The sequence below is a fragment of the Pseudopipra pipra genome, chromosome 3 (genome assembly GCF_036250125.1).
Source record: "Pseudopipra pipra isolate bDixPip1 chromosome 3, bDixPip1.hap1, whole genome shotgun sequence".
NCBI lineage: Eukaryota > Metazoa > Chordata > Aves > Passeriformes > Pipridae > Pseudopipra > Pseudopipra pipra.
Window position 1 is genome coordinate 67,092,759 of NC_087551.1, and position 16,897 is coordinate 67,109,655.

At 41.2% G+C, this 16,897-nt stretch overlaps 1 protein-coding gene across 2 annotated transcripts in view; it reads right to left on the bottom strand.

The window, feature by feature from the left end:
* DSE (dermatan sulfate epimerase) overlaps positions 1-16,050 on the bottom strand; it is a 35,932-nt gene extending 19,882 nt beyond the window's left edge. The window contains exons 1-3 of one of the 2 annotated variants that reach the window (XM_064649708.1): positions 15,969-16,050; positions 15,387-15,456; positions 1,594-2,062 (exon numbers count right to left, since the gene is read on the bottom strand). In XM_064649708.1, the coding sequence (XP_064505778.1) occupies positions 1,594-2,009 (416 nt within the window). In that variant the 5' untranslated portion in view covers positions 2,010-2,062; positions 15,387-15,456; positions 15,969-16,050. Of the gene's footprint in view, positions 1-1,593; positions 2,063-15,386; positions 15,457-15,968 lie in introns of those variants that run through there. The other variant, XM_064649709.1, reaches the window with a different exon arrangement.
* Between the last annotated feature and the right edge of the window lie 847 nt (positions 16,051-16,897).

Genomic DNA, 16,897 nt, shown 5'->3' on the forward strand with positions numbered 1-16,897 from the left:
TTTATTGATTGCTGGATGGGTTCTCTACATCAGAAGGAAAAGATGGGAAAAGATGGCTTCTTTTTCACCAAGGTAATACAAGATACTTGCTTGAGGAAAACAGTAGTTTGGGGGAGGTAAATAACATCAAAGCCAAGTGGAAATAAGATATCTGATTGGTTTTGATCGGTATCTGGTCAGCTGGGTCAAAAGAGAGCATTTTAGCAAGGGACAGAAGAACCCAAATTAATCCAAGGCAGGAATCACAGAACACAAGGAACTTAAATAAGGTTGAAACAGTGAGTGAGATGTAGGAAACAGAGAAGAACAGACACAAATAAGTTCTCCTACTCTAATACTTGCTCTTCTTTCTTATTTCAGTAAAACAGATAACCATGTAACTATGTGCTTATAGTGAAAAGAGTGTAGAGTGTTGACTTTGGAGCAGTTTGTAGGTCCTATTGGAGATGGTCACACATCCTTGGATTCATCTCTGTAAGCTATATCCCTGTCAATGTGCCAGGAGAAACACAAACTGTCTCTGGAGCTAAGTAAGACTGAAGCTTTGTATTGCTATGCTTCAGTGGAAGATTTTGGAAATGACCACCATCCTGTTGTGACAATACTTTTCTTCCCAACTCCCATGTATCCTCTCTTCTGTGACACACAGACAGCATATGGCTAGAGTGTCCCTTCTCTCTCCCATCACTTCTTTTGTTCTAACCCATGTATTTCTGTGGCATTCACCACTTTAATATTTAGTGTATGGGAAGCTGAACACTGTAATGCCTTTCCAATTATGCCCATCAAGAGAACACAGATCCCAAGTTACGCTAGCTCAAATCCAGCACAATTCCAATGATGGTTCGTGGATGGATGCCATTTATAGGAACACTACTAGTTGGTCTTAACACAAAGAAGGTAAAGAATAGTAGATTGAATAATGAATACTGCTTGAACAGTTAATGTTTCTTCCTGTGCTGACTTGAAATTTGACTCAGACTTCTGCTGTCACAGAGCTGTAGAACAGCAGCTGTGAGAGAAGGGAGCAGTGCCCCATCCAGCTCCAGCTCGAGTCCCTGGGTAGAAGCCACCATCCTGGCAAAGCCCATGTTCCCATCCTCTAACCTACTCACAGTGACCGCAATCCTGGGTCACAGTCTGCAAAGTGCTCCTTTTTCATAGATCCCCCTCTACTGAATTCTTCCTAAGGAAGAACTATCCAAAAGATATGTATGAGTCCGGTAAAAAAAAAAAACAAAAACCAACACTTTTAGCACTTCTTGCCACAAAACAGTGTGAACTTCTGCCTTCTGACTGAGAGTGGTTTTGGATTACTTTTTTTTTTTTTTTACAGTAATTAGGGTGGTGCACAAAGGGGTGCACCTTCTTTCAGCATTAACTTGCAAGAGGGTAAGTCCAGTGAAGATGTAAAGCTGTGTGTCACTGATGGTCCAGATGAGGGTAAATGCATTCAGCAGGTTAGTCACTGTTATAGTGAATGTTAGAACAACTGAAATAATTTAAGCAACCCACTCATCCACTCACTCCTCCAACTGTAAGCAGTTTATACAGAAAGAACAACTTAAAAAAAACAAAAAGACAAAAATCTACCAACTAGGCTGAGCCGCCATCCTCTCCATGTAATCCTTGGCCATATTGATGGCCTCGATGTTTTCAGGGTAGAGTACGCAGAACATCGCCAGGGCCCCAAGGTTGTTGCCATAAATTTCATTCCACCGAGCACTGAACTCCTTTGGGTCCCAGGGAGGAAGGTACTCCAGGGGATTCGACAGCATTGTTTGTACTGCCTCAACCAGACGAGCCGCAATGTGCTGGTGCGTGGTGGTGGCCTGGAGACGCAGATTCTCCACGTCCCCTTTGGAGAAGTAGAGCATGGGGTAGCTGTCATAGTTGGCATTGACAAAAGGAACCATTACGTCTCGGTCCTCCCTGGCGCAGTAGGCAAAGGCAAAGCAAACCGCGTGTATGAAAAACACACTTGGGGCTCCCCGTGTGTGAGTCCTCATTGTGGCATCAGATCTCCAGGTCTCAATGGCAGCCAAACCATCTTTGAAATGTCCTATGGCAGATGGATGTGAAAGAAAGAGTTAGAAAATGAATCTGTGAGACACTATAATTCAGAAGTCTCTAGAAAATACAATTCCATTTAGACTTAATGAACTCCATGTATTGTCCGTGTAACGTCCAAATCATTTCTATATGAATACTTCAGACAAAACAATTCATCCAAGAGAAAAAAGCTGTACACTTTGAAGAAAGCCCCTGCCTCCTACATAGTAGCTGACACAAGGTGAAAGAACACAACAACAGCTCTTGTACTTGAGATTTCAAATAATTGCAATGGTGCCTAATATGAAGCAGCTCTGACTGTACTGGCAAGCAGAGAAGAGTGGGAGGGGAGGAGGAAGGGGGAGAGCCAGGGAGCTTGTGCCGGTGGCAGCCAAGCCTGCGTGCTGCCTTGGCTGATGTTAGCAGCTGGAAGGATGAGGAACGTTGGAGATTTGTGCTGGGGTCATTTTATACTGTGCTTAAAGGCCTCTGGTTCTGACACGTCCTCATTTAAAAAAAAAAAAAAAAAAAAAAAAGAACAAATCAGAAAGAAAAAAGGGGAAGAGAAAGTGGCAGTCTTAGAAAAACAGCTGAAACACCTTACCTTCCAGGCATTTAGGATTTTGCATTACTAGTACTTTTTTCCAAGGGGCTCTCCATTTTACATGTGGAGATTTACTGCCAGCTACCAAGAAGGCTGAACACTGAATTAAAGTGAATATTCTCCCAAGTACCTGACTTCTTGAAATGGGCTCAGATGGCAAATCTATGCAGAGGTTATATGTAACTATTTAAACATAGTAAATTACTTTTAGAAATTACCAACTATCTGGCCTAAAGTCTCAGCTAAAACATGGCCAGGATCCCCCTGAGGAAAGCCAGCAAATTCCTAGAATTCTTCTGAGGGGAAAGGTTATGGAAAGCAGGCCCAAGTGAGACAGTTTTATGTAAATAATGAACAGTAGTTTTCAATTATTAAAAGGAGAAACAGAAAGAAAGAAAACCTAAAAACAGACACAATTTTTTTTTCCCATGGAAAACCTGTTTCATAGGATTCAGTCATAAAACTCACAGGAAGTTGAAGTACAAAGCAACCTTTTACTTCTCCCCACAGGTCCCTATTCCACAGCCAAAATTTTCTGACAGAAACTTAGGCTCCTAAAACCTTATTTAGAGACCCATATCCTGATTCAACAAAGTCATTAGTATGAGACAACCTTTACAGAGCAGGACCCTTCATGACTACTGGGTACTCAGATCCTTTAGGTGCTTGTGCTCAGCTCCTTAAAACTAATTTGGAGGCAAACATCTTTGGCCAAGAAATACATATTTTCTTGTGCATTCCTGCCTGGGACAAAAATAATATTGCACCCTGTAACTGCTTGAATTTATATATGAAAATATATATATATGCATGCAGCATAATTGCTTTAACAGAGTGTAATTGAAGATGACATTTTCATAGTATTTTAATGCGTTTTTCAAGTACGTTTTGCCCTTTTTTGGATGGAAACCAATCATTACAGGACATATTATGCAGATCATAGGCTGGTTTATTACCACATACACAATATAGTCTATATTGTGTAGACTATATCTACACAGTCTCTCACCGCATACACACATACAAAAAGAAACATGCACCATAGTTTATCCAAACATACTCAAATCTAATTGTATTCTCACCAATACATAAGGAAACTAATCAACAGTATATTTTGAGAGGAAGGAGATAAAAACCAGCCAAATCAGTACATTAATTCTGACACGTCATTTTTTAAATTGATAAAACCTCTGCTTTTTCATAATAATAATTAAAAAAACCCTACAGTTTTTTTTAAAGCCTCTATGATCCTTTAGAACTGTGGGCAGAGGAAAGAACCTAAAAAATATCTGAAAAAAGGCTAAAAATGCTTGTAAGTTTTTCTGTGTTAATCATACATTGAAAAAGTTTCCTGGGTTACATAATCAGAAAAAAATCCCAGCTAGCAGTAAGGACTTCATGCATTTTTTATCTTGGTTTGATTTCTGTAAGTACTTCTGCACAGAAGTGAGAATTAAGAACATGCATAAATTTAGGGTTGGTTTTAAGATTTCCCTGAATTAGGGTATTTCTCACCAAAGATTAAGGAACATACAATAAGGTTTCCCAGAACTTCTCCTCTGTAAATCTGAACACACATTTCCCAGCATTACACCATCATCAAACACGTCTAGTGTTGCCAAAAAAGTCCTAGTCCATACTCAACTATTCAATAACCTCCTCTTTTTCACCCTTCCTTCACATGTGCATTTCAAAGAGAAGGTAAACCCTTTTTTCTACCTTTACATGAGGAGGAACCACCATACCACGTTGTCTAGGCTAAGAACAGCACAACTGGAAAACCAATCTATAGTATATTCATAAGCAGCATATTCAGAGTCAAGATCTGGAAGAAAGTCAATAGGCATTAACAAAATTAGGAGTACAAAGTCATTCATTCTTGGTTAAATCATACTGATTTTCTATGATATGAAGACAATAACTCATTACCACAACTTGGTGAGGACAGCAAGCCCTGTCCCATAACTTTGTAGGGCTCAGTCTGTTGTGACTGATGGATGGGAGAAGGCAGCTACAAAGGAGTACACCTTCCCTTCCATGCAAACCTCCGTGGAGGCTCCATCCGCAACCACATGGAGACAACTGCCCATGAGAGGCCCCAGGATGGCATGACTACAGCTCAAAACACGCTACAGAGAGTAAGGAGAGAGACAGATGTTCCACATTTTCTCAGGTCTGTGATGTCCTTAAGAGCAGGACCAGCAGAAGAAGTAATGAAGACAATCACAAAGCTCCAAATAGAATAAATGTGTGGATTTGCAATAAGAACTATCGCCCAGATAGTGAGGAAATACAGACTGGATAGTTCTGGATAAAGCCACGACAAACCATCCTCACAGCAATTTCCAGTGGCAGAATTCAACCACACATACCATCCAGCACTTCGCTGACTAGGACCAAACCTGACCACACACTTTATTGCTTTATTGACTCTCCCAGGTAACTTCACAAGGGCTAACAGGGATGATCACCATTCCTCAGTTTGGCAGCTCTTTAGAAACTACACTGACAGTTAAGATATATATAAAACTACTTCAAAAATCATCAGGTGGTTGCAAAAGAACCAAAGCACCTTCAGCAGAAGAATGTGGCCAAACCCCAGAACATTTAGGGACTATGTAGAGTTTGTTACAATAGTATAAATGTGTCTAGCTGGGGGGGGGGGGGAACCACCAACCCAAAAGCACTGAAGCAGATTGCAAATTCAACTGTATTGAAATCTATACCTTGAGGTTTCCTTAGTTAACTCGCACTGCAAGCTAAAGAACTGTTCCAGGACACACATATGAACCTTAATTATCTGCATAGCTGTGAAGCCAGACCTATGTAGCTAACTGTCTGCAAAATCTCCAACTTAGCAGTTGTGAGTGAACTTGCTACAAGTTTGCTTGATACACAGGACTCGAAAGAATAGAGGTTTAGGCCTTCTGATCACTTCATTTGCACTCAAAATACCAGTTTTTAAAGTTAAAAGAATTTCTTACTCTCATATTACACTACATCATTACCAGCTACATCTTCCAAGAAAAACTTTACCAAGCAACTCAACCTTTTCTGAAAATGAGGGGGTTTTATTCAGGTGGGAAACCATGACCTGATAAAGTATTAAAAATTAAAAGGAGAGTGAAGGATGCTTGCCCATGGAAGAAAATGCTAATATATAATGTGCTTTGAAAAGCTTGTCACTTAGTCCTAGATTGAAAGAACATTTCTCATGATTTCCAGTATCAGCAGAATCAAACAGTAAAGAACACTAATTATTCCAGGGAAAAAAACCAAACCAAACCAAAAGAAAATCAAATTGATTAAATCCTAACTATTTTAGTTCTTCCCATCTGCATCAATCAGTGGATGTTCAACTGCAGAAAAAAAAAAAAATTGTGAAATTGAAGCCACTAACTAAACCGGACATTGGTTTATATTGATAACTTCACCAAATAAACTACTTAAAAGAGAAGAGAGGTCTATTTACTCCTGTCACACGTGCACAGAAAGATCATTCCAGCAATGAGAGCAGAGGAGTGGGTGAGGAGCAGAGGAGGTGGGTTTGGAAAGGATGGCACTGTTAGGACCACGAGCTTGCCCAGCTGTCCTTGAAGCTATCTGACCTTCCTGTGGATCATTAAAAACTAAAAAACAGGCAAAGAATTGTGTCTTTATGTAGTATCAGTTCTGAACAGCCACTCTGCTCTGTGGATGCTTTTTCCTAGGACACTTCTACCACTTCTTAAGAAGCAGAAATTGCAGGTGTCTCTGCTAGCATCTCCCACACTAGTTCATGACTCACCTCTGACATGGGTATCTTGTTAACATTTACAGTCAGGAACAAAGAAGGTGGAATTTCTGGTGACTAAAACTTCCACAAACTGGAGGCATTGCAACACCACAAATTATCAGGTTTCTGAATGAAAGATCTTCCCAGAGCACAAGGGCTTGGACATGAACATGTCAGACCTGCCCATTCAGTCACCACAGCTCTTGACCACACTTGCTGAGGTCAGGGGCTCTCCTCCACATCACTGTGTGACCCCCCCAAGGTCATGGGCCCTTCTCCACTTCACTGTATTACCCACAGTGAAGTCATAGCCTTCCTCTGCTTCCCTAGCAGCTATCCTGGAAAGGCTAATGCTCAAACAGGTACAGGAGACTGCAGCCACAAGAAGGCAGTCTCACACCCTCAGTGAGAGCTGGGTTTCCCATTCCCAAGCTGACTTCTCCTTGTAAATTACTCAGGAGATGCTGCAGGCAAAAACCCTGGTATCTGCTGTGGATGTCCTGGCTTTCCTCTGAATCCCCCTGTAACATGCCTCACTGCCATCTCTTTGATGGCAAGAGAAGGCAAGAGAAGTCCTGACACTCTGCTTGACCATCCAACCTCTATGCCTGTTAGAAAAGAAAAACATATATATATATGTATATATAAACATAAATATATTTAACTAATGTAAAACTCAAAAGTACAATTTAAAGACTTCTCTCCACATATTTTACAGCTTTTTGTCTTCTTTTGGGAAGCTACTATTTTCCACAAAGGCTACAGTTCTCATTATCACTATTTGAGCTACCTGAGAAACAAGTATTTGTGTAAGAAATGTGTTCAAATATTTAAAGGAAAATCTATTCCACCATACTGACAAAAAGCAAACCTTCAGGTTCAGTGTGCAAACTTTTACCTTAGACAATGATCTCTGAGTCAACATGGACTTAAATTTCATAATTTTTTTGCATCACTTCTTCATAAATTATTGACACTAAAACCAAACTTTTCTATGTATTTTTTGCAATGCTTGTAATTGTAATCTGCATTTTCATTTTGAACAACACTATAATTTTGTCACAAATTACATTAGATGATCACGTTATTAAGCCATTCAAAAGTACTTGTACTAAACTAGAATAAGCAATTTTAGCAACCAATGCCAAAACAGGTAAGAGAGTCATAGATATTTTAAAAAGAAATGATCATTCACAAGAAACAGACACTGACCTACCAAAACTGCAAAACTAACAGGTAACATTGCAATGAGATGTGCATGGAATCTTGTCCCATTAAATGGAGATGGGTGTGCAACTTTTTGTCCCAATGTTGACAGCTGCCAAAATATAACTTCTTGTCACGAGGAGTGGTAGGTTAGATCATGGTAGAAAAAAGCAAACTTCTGTAGGAACTCCTCTTGCATTTTGTCTGAATACCTCAAATAATTAGCATGTGTTTTCACACACGTTGCAATTGACTTTATTGCTGATGAGAAGAGCAGCATCTATAAAATCAAATTAATCCACTGGAAATAGTAACATGCTAAAATCATGACAGTTATGTCAACTGAAGAGCTATTTTGTTCAACGATGTCAGTTTTACCACTAATCTAAATATTTTGCAAACTTTTTTAAAAATGGGAGAACAATTAAGTCTTCTAACTGAATTCAATGACATTTTAGTACTAAAAAATGCAGGGTAAGTCCATGAAAACAGAGAGGTGAAAAGGTCAATAGAAACTAATTCTCATATATATGTTGTCATTTGGTTACAGAGAAACATATCCAAATACAGCAAAATTAGGTGGTAGATAGAGCAGAACCAAGAAAACTATAAGCTTATCTTTGTGCTGTAACAATCACAGTAAATCTACTGACCAAATTCCCAAGCTGTATAGCTCCCACATCAGCAAGTAGTACTACTGAGTCCCTTTCAAAGCCTTGGGGCTGGACACCAGGGCAGGAAACTCCCATATCTCAAGATAAGAGCAGTCAGAAGTACTTCACCCGTCTTTTGGTCAGTGAGCTAAAGCCAATGACCATCTGTCTCTCCAACAAAAATGCTGGAAAGGTGTAAAAATCACTGCTTACAACTTGAAAAATACCTATTATGACCTTAACCACCAGGGGACATTACTTCATTTCTTCCTCTGATTTTTTCACTATGAAAAATATGCTACATCATAATTATATAATGGTCAAGGTATTTCAAAGCTTAAATACTGAACACCCAAACATAATTCAGAATTACATCTGCAATAAATAAAGACTAGCTCAGATAGCCAGGTGTTAGTATTGCACTTGTTATGAAGTGATCTGAAAGACCTTGAAAGCAGCTTTGTATGAACTTATATTTCTGAATAACAGCTGTGCTATGAAAATCCTAACAGCAACCAGAAACAACCAGTTCCTATAGGGATTATCAGTATATGACATCATGTCAGCAGTCAAGATTTAAACTTGTGTCTGTCCTTTGATCTACACACGAAATTCAACAGATCCAGGCAGAGCAGTACACAGCCATGTGAGATGACAACTCCAGAAGAGTGGAGGGTTGCATTCATTCTCCACCATGCTACAGATAAGACAGCAACAGCAAAGTATTTTTATAAGTTTACAGTAAGATGTGTAAAATAGCTGCGATGGAAGTTTCATCTCTAATTCCTTTCATTGAAAAGTTTATTTGTCTATTTTACCTCTGTTTATATAAAGTAACAGGGCATATGCACAGTGAAGGCACAACTTTCTCTCTGCCTCAAGCAAAACCAGGATTTAAATTTTCTGCATATCCAAACCATATCTGTGAATTTGGAATTTCCTTCTATTTTATAATATATCCTCCTATATAAATGCTTTCTTGATAATTTTTCGTTGCACTAACATGACTATTCTTAATCCTTATTGTGATCTTTTATTCCATACTTCACACTACAGAATGAGTAAGGAAGTAACGTTGATACCCAGAATCCTGCAGATGATCATTCCCAACCAGTACAGACATGCCTGTTAAGGCATCCACATTCAATGAATGAAGCCAAATCATTTTTACCATCAAAGGTATAAAACTATAGGCTACCACAGAAAGGCTTCTGCTAGAGCAACAGCACTTTATCCTGTGCTGACATACTTTGAAAAGGCCACTTTAATTATTAAAAATAGGGTTTTTTCCTTGCAGAAATGTTTTCATGAACACTAACACTAATGGAAGGGCAAAAGGATACACGTTTGTCTGCGCCATTAATGATCCAGAAGTCAATCAAGCCCCTCAACCATGTGTTACACTGTTACAGCACATAGGACACTTCTGGGGCCTAGGACTATGACAGTAACAGCACTGCAGAAACGCAGAACAAAAGCGCCTCTACAATCTGGGTGGTGAAACAATACACCTTTGGCAGCTGCTGAAAAGTAAGTTATCTTCCTGGCCCTTGCATGGAGACCCACTCCAAGTCAGTAAGGCTGTAAACCCTTCTGTGTGGGGTATTGGGAACATCACTTAGGGTTTCCTCTGACAGAAACCCATGGCCCTGAAGCACAACCAGCCCTCACAAGAAGGGAGAAATGGAACGGAATGCCTGGGGCAGACAGGAGAGTGGCCTCTGCGTGGATCCAGTGGTACAAGCATGGAGCACAGAAAAACTGGAAAAACTTCAGAGGGTGATTGCAATGCCCAGGAGGCACAAATAAAGGACAGGAAAAAAAATAATCATATGTGCAAAAGGGGAAAGCCAATTTACTGCTGTCAGAATTCTATCTTGTGCCTAACCCAGTCATTTCAGACAGTTGCATGCCATCCAGCTTCCCTCACTTCTGAGGAGGCTGATTACAACATCAGAAATATCTGATACCAAAACAAGTGTTTCCATTTCAGACTTTAACTTCTATCCTCTTTCCAACTAACTCTTCTTTGCTAGCCTTTACTCTTCCAAATATTTGTAAATGTTTTAAGTTTGTTGTTGTTGTTCTCCTCTACGACATGTAATTAACAGTTTTAATCTTCCCTGCTTATTGTTTTAATTGTCCTTCACTCAATTGACTTCAAGATGTTGTAACTGAATGATGTGCTGCTGCTGGAGTTTTACAAAACTAGTTCTCACTCTCTGTATATCTATATCTATCTACAGACTCCAATAACTGAAGATATCAAACATTTTTATTTTTAAAGCATGTCCACAGGTCATCATACTAACAGAGAGGAATTCTAAAATGCATCACATCCTTCAGCTGCTATGTGATCAAAACTGTGCTCCCATATCCTGTTTATAACTCAGTGTTGCACACAGAACTATATTAAAATTTTATTTTTATTGTGATGGTTTTGGCTGGGACAGAGTTAATCTTCATAGTAGGTGGTATGGGGCTATGTTTTGGATTTGTGCTGGAAACAGTGTTGATAATTTAGGGATGTTTTAGTTACTGCTGAGCAACGTTTATACAGTCAAGGACTTTTCTGCCTCTCCCTCCATCCCACCAGGAAAGGGGCTGGGGGTGCACAAGGAGTTGGCAGCGACAGCTGATGCCAACCGACCAAAGGGATATTGCATACCATAAGGTGTCATGCTCAGCATATAATACTGGGGAAGAAAGAAGAGGGGCATGTTCAGAGTTATAGCATTTGACTTCCCAAGTAACCATTACATGTGACACCTTGTTTTCCTGAGGATGGCTGAACATCTGCCTGCCCATGGGAAGTGGTGAATGAATTCCTTGTTTTGCCTTGCCTGCGTGTGCAGCTTTTGCTTTACCTGTTAGACTGACTGTATCTCAACGCACAAAGTGTTCTCATTTTTCCAATTCTTTTCCCTGTCCCACTGGGGAGGGTGAGCAAATGGCTGAATGGGGCTGAGTTGCCAGCTGGGATTAAACCATGACAATTATATACGTTAAATTATTGTGACAGCATATAGGAGCACCAGCAAAGTCCAAAGGTGCTGATGCTAGTCAATTTATGAACCTAAGGACTTTGCAATCTAAGCAATTTAAATCAACACTTACTTTTATATTATCTACATATCATCTTATAATGTGAGTATGCAGACTCCAAATGTGTACTCACGTAGAGGAACTTCTGTTTCATTTGTTACAGGATAAATTTCACTGTGTTTGTAGCCCAAATTGCACCACCCTACCTGGTAGTTAAATCTCTCTGCAGATCACTATGTTCATTGTTATTGGTACAAATCACTGCTGCTTTCAGCTGTTATCTCATTACCTAGGGTTTCTCTAGATATAGATATAGCACGTAGTTCCTCTCTCTCCTCACAGATATAATATACATGTACCCAGATGCAACTGATTTTTTCAAGGTACAAATTTGGAGAGACAATAAAATGTATTGTCCTGTAGTTCCTTCAGGGCTATTACTGTCCTCACCACTCCCTAGAATACCCTTAACAAAAACGGAATACCCTTGGTAAAAGTGACAACTACATTTTCAAGGACAGAAGCCTCAACTGCAGATGGAGTTAAAAGGCTACATTATTCCTGCAAAATGTAGTTGTTCACAGCGTGCATGAACAATTTGTGAGCAGGTGTCAAGACAACCATTAAATTATGGGTTAATTTTGAAATTTAGAATCTTATGATCTCATTTCTGACTGTAAGTTGTGCAGGCATGGCTCTCATAGCAGAACTGAAACCACACAGATGACTTGGGCAAAAAGTGTAATGCACCATGGATGCAATGATATGACTAAAAGGCTTGTAAGGGACACGATATCCCCAGAAATGCCTGTAAATAACTTTTCAAAATACTTCAAAATTCAAAATACAACTCTAGGTAGCCACTTGCTTAGAAAGCTTACCAGGTTTATACAAAATGTTCAGCATTTTTAATATTTCTAATAAAAAACCCCACAAACAAAATAAAAACATAAACCAGGACAACCAAGGTGAAAGAACTTATATGTTAAAATTATCTTTCTCTTGTAGTGATTTACAATACCTGCCTGAGTGACCAGGGTCCCTACAATCCTTTGCCTGCTCTAAACAATGCTATTGCCAATTCCTACTGTATACTCCATGAGTCTAAGAGGAAAAACAGAAAGAAAGACCAAATAATTTCAGACTCTGTACATAATGGCTGCATTGTGCCTATGCTTTCACACCTGACTGTGTCCCAAGAGCGGAGGAAAGTGTGATGCCAGCACCTGATGTGAGAAACTATTTCCAGTGCTCTGTCCTTCATGTGATCCCCAAAATGACCAAACTTCTTCAGTCAGTTCTTCACTACTAACACTTTACTTCTGCTAAATTTCTACTGACAAAGCATTCATGAGAAAGATCCCTGCTGGCATCAACTAAATTTCCTTTTTTCTAGAAGGCTTTAGTCCCCTCCTCTGCCCTGTCTCCATCCTGAGCAGATAACCAAGTCCACTCAAAGTGCAGTGCATAAGCGTTTGAGGTTTTACTAATGCAGCACTGTCACACCTCCCCATATCCTAGTTGAGCTTAGGGGGGGTAACAGACATCAGTATAAAGTTTACCCATCTAAACAAAAAACTAGCTCAAAGGAAGCCAAATGCAGAATCTATTAAATCATTTATATTAAGTATGTGGCTGCAGTCTCGAACACAAACTGGCACCATGCTTTAACAGCTTTAGGGACTACACTACTGTAACTAAGCTCTTTAATCTACCTTAGCTGAAGGGACACAGCATGGAAGGTATGAACAGCCAGGACAAACTTGCTGCTGAGATATCATATTTACCAATTAAATACAACTTGCTAAGCAAAAGTCATATTCTCTTTCATTCACCAGACACTTGGATTACTGAGTCTAAATGAGGAAACAATGGTTACAGAAAGTTGTTATTTTCTTTATTTTTTTTTAATTCCTTCAGGAAGAAAAAACAAAATAAAATAAAATAAAATTAAAAAAACCAGCAAAAACCCCACAAACAAACCAAAGAAGGGGGCTTTATTTCTTGCAACATATCCAGGAACAATAGCAGTAGCAACTAAGTTTCTTTCTGCTCATTGCTATAGTATGCTGTGAGTGCCAGATGTGCAAGTTTCCACACACAAGCCTAAGAATGTGACTGAGTTTTGGTTAAATGCAATCACTTCTGAGAGAAGGGACACTTCAGTTTTCCAAACGGATTTACAGCCTCATTTAACACTAGTTTTCACTGGTCAGACTACTGGGTACTGATGGATGTGACCATTTCCCTAGTGGTATATAAACTCCCTATGTCCATTCACAACCCAACAGCTCCCTGGTGAATGTGAATGACTTTCTACCATCACTGATCTAGGCTTTATTTGAATTTAGTTTTAAAAAAGCTTATGTACCTGGTGTCATTGTCCTTGAGAAAAAGGAATCGTACATACAGACCTTATGAGCTTTTAAAAAGTACTAAGACGTCACTCTAAAATCAGCTTTCAGCTACTCCTTTTTACTTATAACTGTATGCAACCTGTGAAAATCACATCTAACATGTGACCAGGTAATTAAACACATTTTTCTCTCCCCTGTAGTGCAGATATTTACTAAATATTTAGTTCTTGATAACTAATACACAGTGTAATTAAAACTGAGCTTCCTTAGGGAACCAAAATCGATCAGTTTTTAACATGGGCAACCAATGGTTCAGTTCATGTATTTCTCTCTCTCAAACCATATTCTCTATGACCAAAGAATAGGTTGTAAAAGAGACTGTATGTAAATATGCACTGGAAAATCAGGACCAACTGTCTTCTGAGGTTAGTCTTCACTGTAGAGGATACAGATACGCTTATAAACTATTCTCATCTCTTGCTCCCTTATTATTTTAAGAGCACTCAGATTTTTCTCATAGCAATTCAGAATTATGAAAAACATCACAATGCTTCAAACAAAACAACAAAAGCATGCTCTTTGAATAATGAGAAAACGACATTTTCTTAAAGGACCAGTAGCTCTGTCCCAGTAAAATACTCTGACTAGTATTTTTTGGTTTCATGTCCCAGTGAAGTTTACAGATAGCCAAGATAGTTCATCCAGACACAGTTTACAGATAGTACAGATAGTTCGTCCAGAACTGCTACTTGGTTGCCTTCCCCTGAAAACTTTGTTTATATGTGTTACTTTCAATAACCTAAATTAGCCATGACACACAGCAAAAAACTCATAGTTGAAATAATATTTAGCACTTCTGTAGAGAGATGCACCCAAGGATCTACAAGTAGTTATGAAACAAATTAATTAATTAAACTTCTCAACACCCCAGTGAAGCAAGCAAGCACATTCATCTGTTTTATGGGGAAGGAAACAGAGCCATGGAGAGGTGGAGTGACTTGCCCAAGGCTACACAGCAAGAGTCTTTCAGAGTAATAAAGAGCATCTGAATTATTGATTTCCACTGCTGCCCTTCAGCTTAATTGTTCCTTTTTTGAAATACTGCAGCGAGTTATAATAATTGCTGGCATGATAAACATAATGGCAATATTTAGGCTGAGATTTTCTTTGTTTTTGTTTAGACTATATTAAAATTTTAGTGTTATTTAAATTGCAGTCGATCTTCTTAGAGTGACCAAAAGTCTCCAAGTAGTTGAGCAATATTTCTTGTACTTCATTCACAGTTGTCTCTATTTGTTATGTTGCCATTGCTTATGACTGAAAAACAAGCCACTCCAGCTTGAAAACGGAGGAAAATATCACACCTTTATACTGATTCAAGAGGGAACAACAGAAGAGCAGTGAAGGTGGCTACTATCATTCACACCAAACTGAATCTTAAGAGTTGGCATGAGACGCACCAGGTGATGATGCACTACTTCATGCAATACTAGCTACAGGAATTGCAACTCACTGCATGGAGCTGAGGAGACTGAGCTTTCCCAGTTAACAGTTCTGGTCCCAGGTCACTTAGGCTTTTACAATTAAAAAAAAAAAAAAAAAAAAAAAGAAGTGGCAGGAAGTTGCATGGGGCTAATCCGTCTGTTCCCGTCTCTCAGCTTGCCTAGGTGCAACACAAGGATGCTAACGCTTACCTTTCACACACGCATGTTTGGTAGGCTGAACTCAGTAGCAAAAGGCTCGGATGCTCCTGCGGTCACGGTGCTGCGGAGGAGTAGAGCCTGTTACACACGCTGCCCACAGGTAAAGCTTTATACAGCAAGCGCCACGTTCCCCTGCGCGTATCCACCTCCCCCGGACCCGCGGGGCCCATCCTGCGGGCTGCCCTGCACCCTACGCCGTGTGCGGATGCCCCGACAACAGCCCCGCACCGCCGGGGCAGCCCGGAAAAACCCATGCCTGGAGGCTGCTCCCAGCGGGACGTCCCAGCCACCACCCCGCGCCCGCCCCGCACCTGGCCCGCCCGGTCCCGCCGCCCGGCCCCGCCGACACTCGGTGCCCACTACGGCCGACGGCGCCCTCAGCGCGCCCCACGGCCTGGGGACGCGTGTGCCGGGGACGGGGGGAGCTCTGGGACCGATCAAACCCGCAGGCACCCGGCGCCCCCAGCCCCGCGCCAAGCCCGCCCCGCCGCCACCCGCGCCGCGACCCGCCGCGGAGCGCAGGGACAGCCTGGAGGGGCCGGGAGCGCTGCCCGGCACCGCGCGGGCACTCACCGCGGCGCCGACCCGCCTCTCGCCTGCCAGAAAGTTTCTCCTCCGCAGCCTCGGGGGACGGAGCCGGGACGGGGCGGGGTGCGCTTTTCAACGCAGGAAGAAAGTGACTCCCCCCTCCCGCTCCACCTCCCGCTTCCCCGCCCTCCTTCCGTACCTCTCCACGTCCTCCTCCTCCACCTCCCTCCGCGGCCCCGTCGGCCCCTCACGCCATGGCGGCATTAGGCAGCCGAGCCCGCCGGGCTCTCACGGCCCCGACGCCGCGGGCAGCGCCCGGTCCGGCCCGGGGCGCTCCGCTCGCTCGTGTCTGTTTATTCCTGGCGCATACACGGCTTTTCCTTTCCCGGCCGCTCCTCCCCGGCTGGAACTTCGCGGAAATACCCTACTTCTTCTCCCTTTTAGCGGGAGGACTCGTTTCTCTGCGCGGAACGTGTTTGTCCCAACACCAGAGTGTCGGCAATTTGATTCCCTGCACCTATAGAGTACGGCAGCGGTACCACGGTTCGGGCAAGGGTGGCTCTGGGGGTGACCAGCATCCCGGGTGACCCATTCATCTTCAATGTCCATCCCTTGTCCTGTCATCATACTTCATGAGAGTAATAAGACCTCCCATCCAAAAGTTCCCTCAAGCCAGCAAAGAAACAAAAGCCGATTTGTCAATCTGCTCTTTTAAGTATGGTGTGGCTACTAACATAAACATAAAAAACCCCCCCCAAAACTAAAACAAAAACCAAACAAGAGCAAACAACAAAAACCAACCAAAAAAACCACCCCCAAAAAAACAGTGAAATGCCGTGACTGTTCAAGTCAATCATCATGACATATTTTGCAGTCACACGACTGAAAATACTTCAGAAGGTAATATAAAAGAGGATAAAATAAATGATCCTTTGGAACATTCTCTTTTCTTTCTCAGTCACTATAACCAAGAC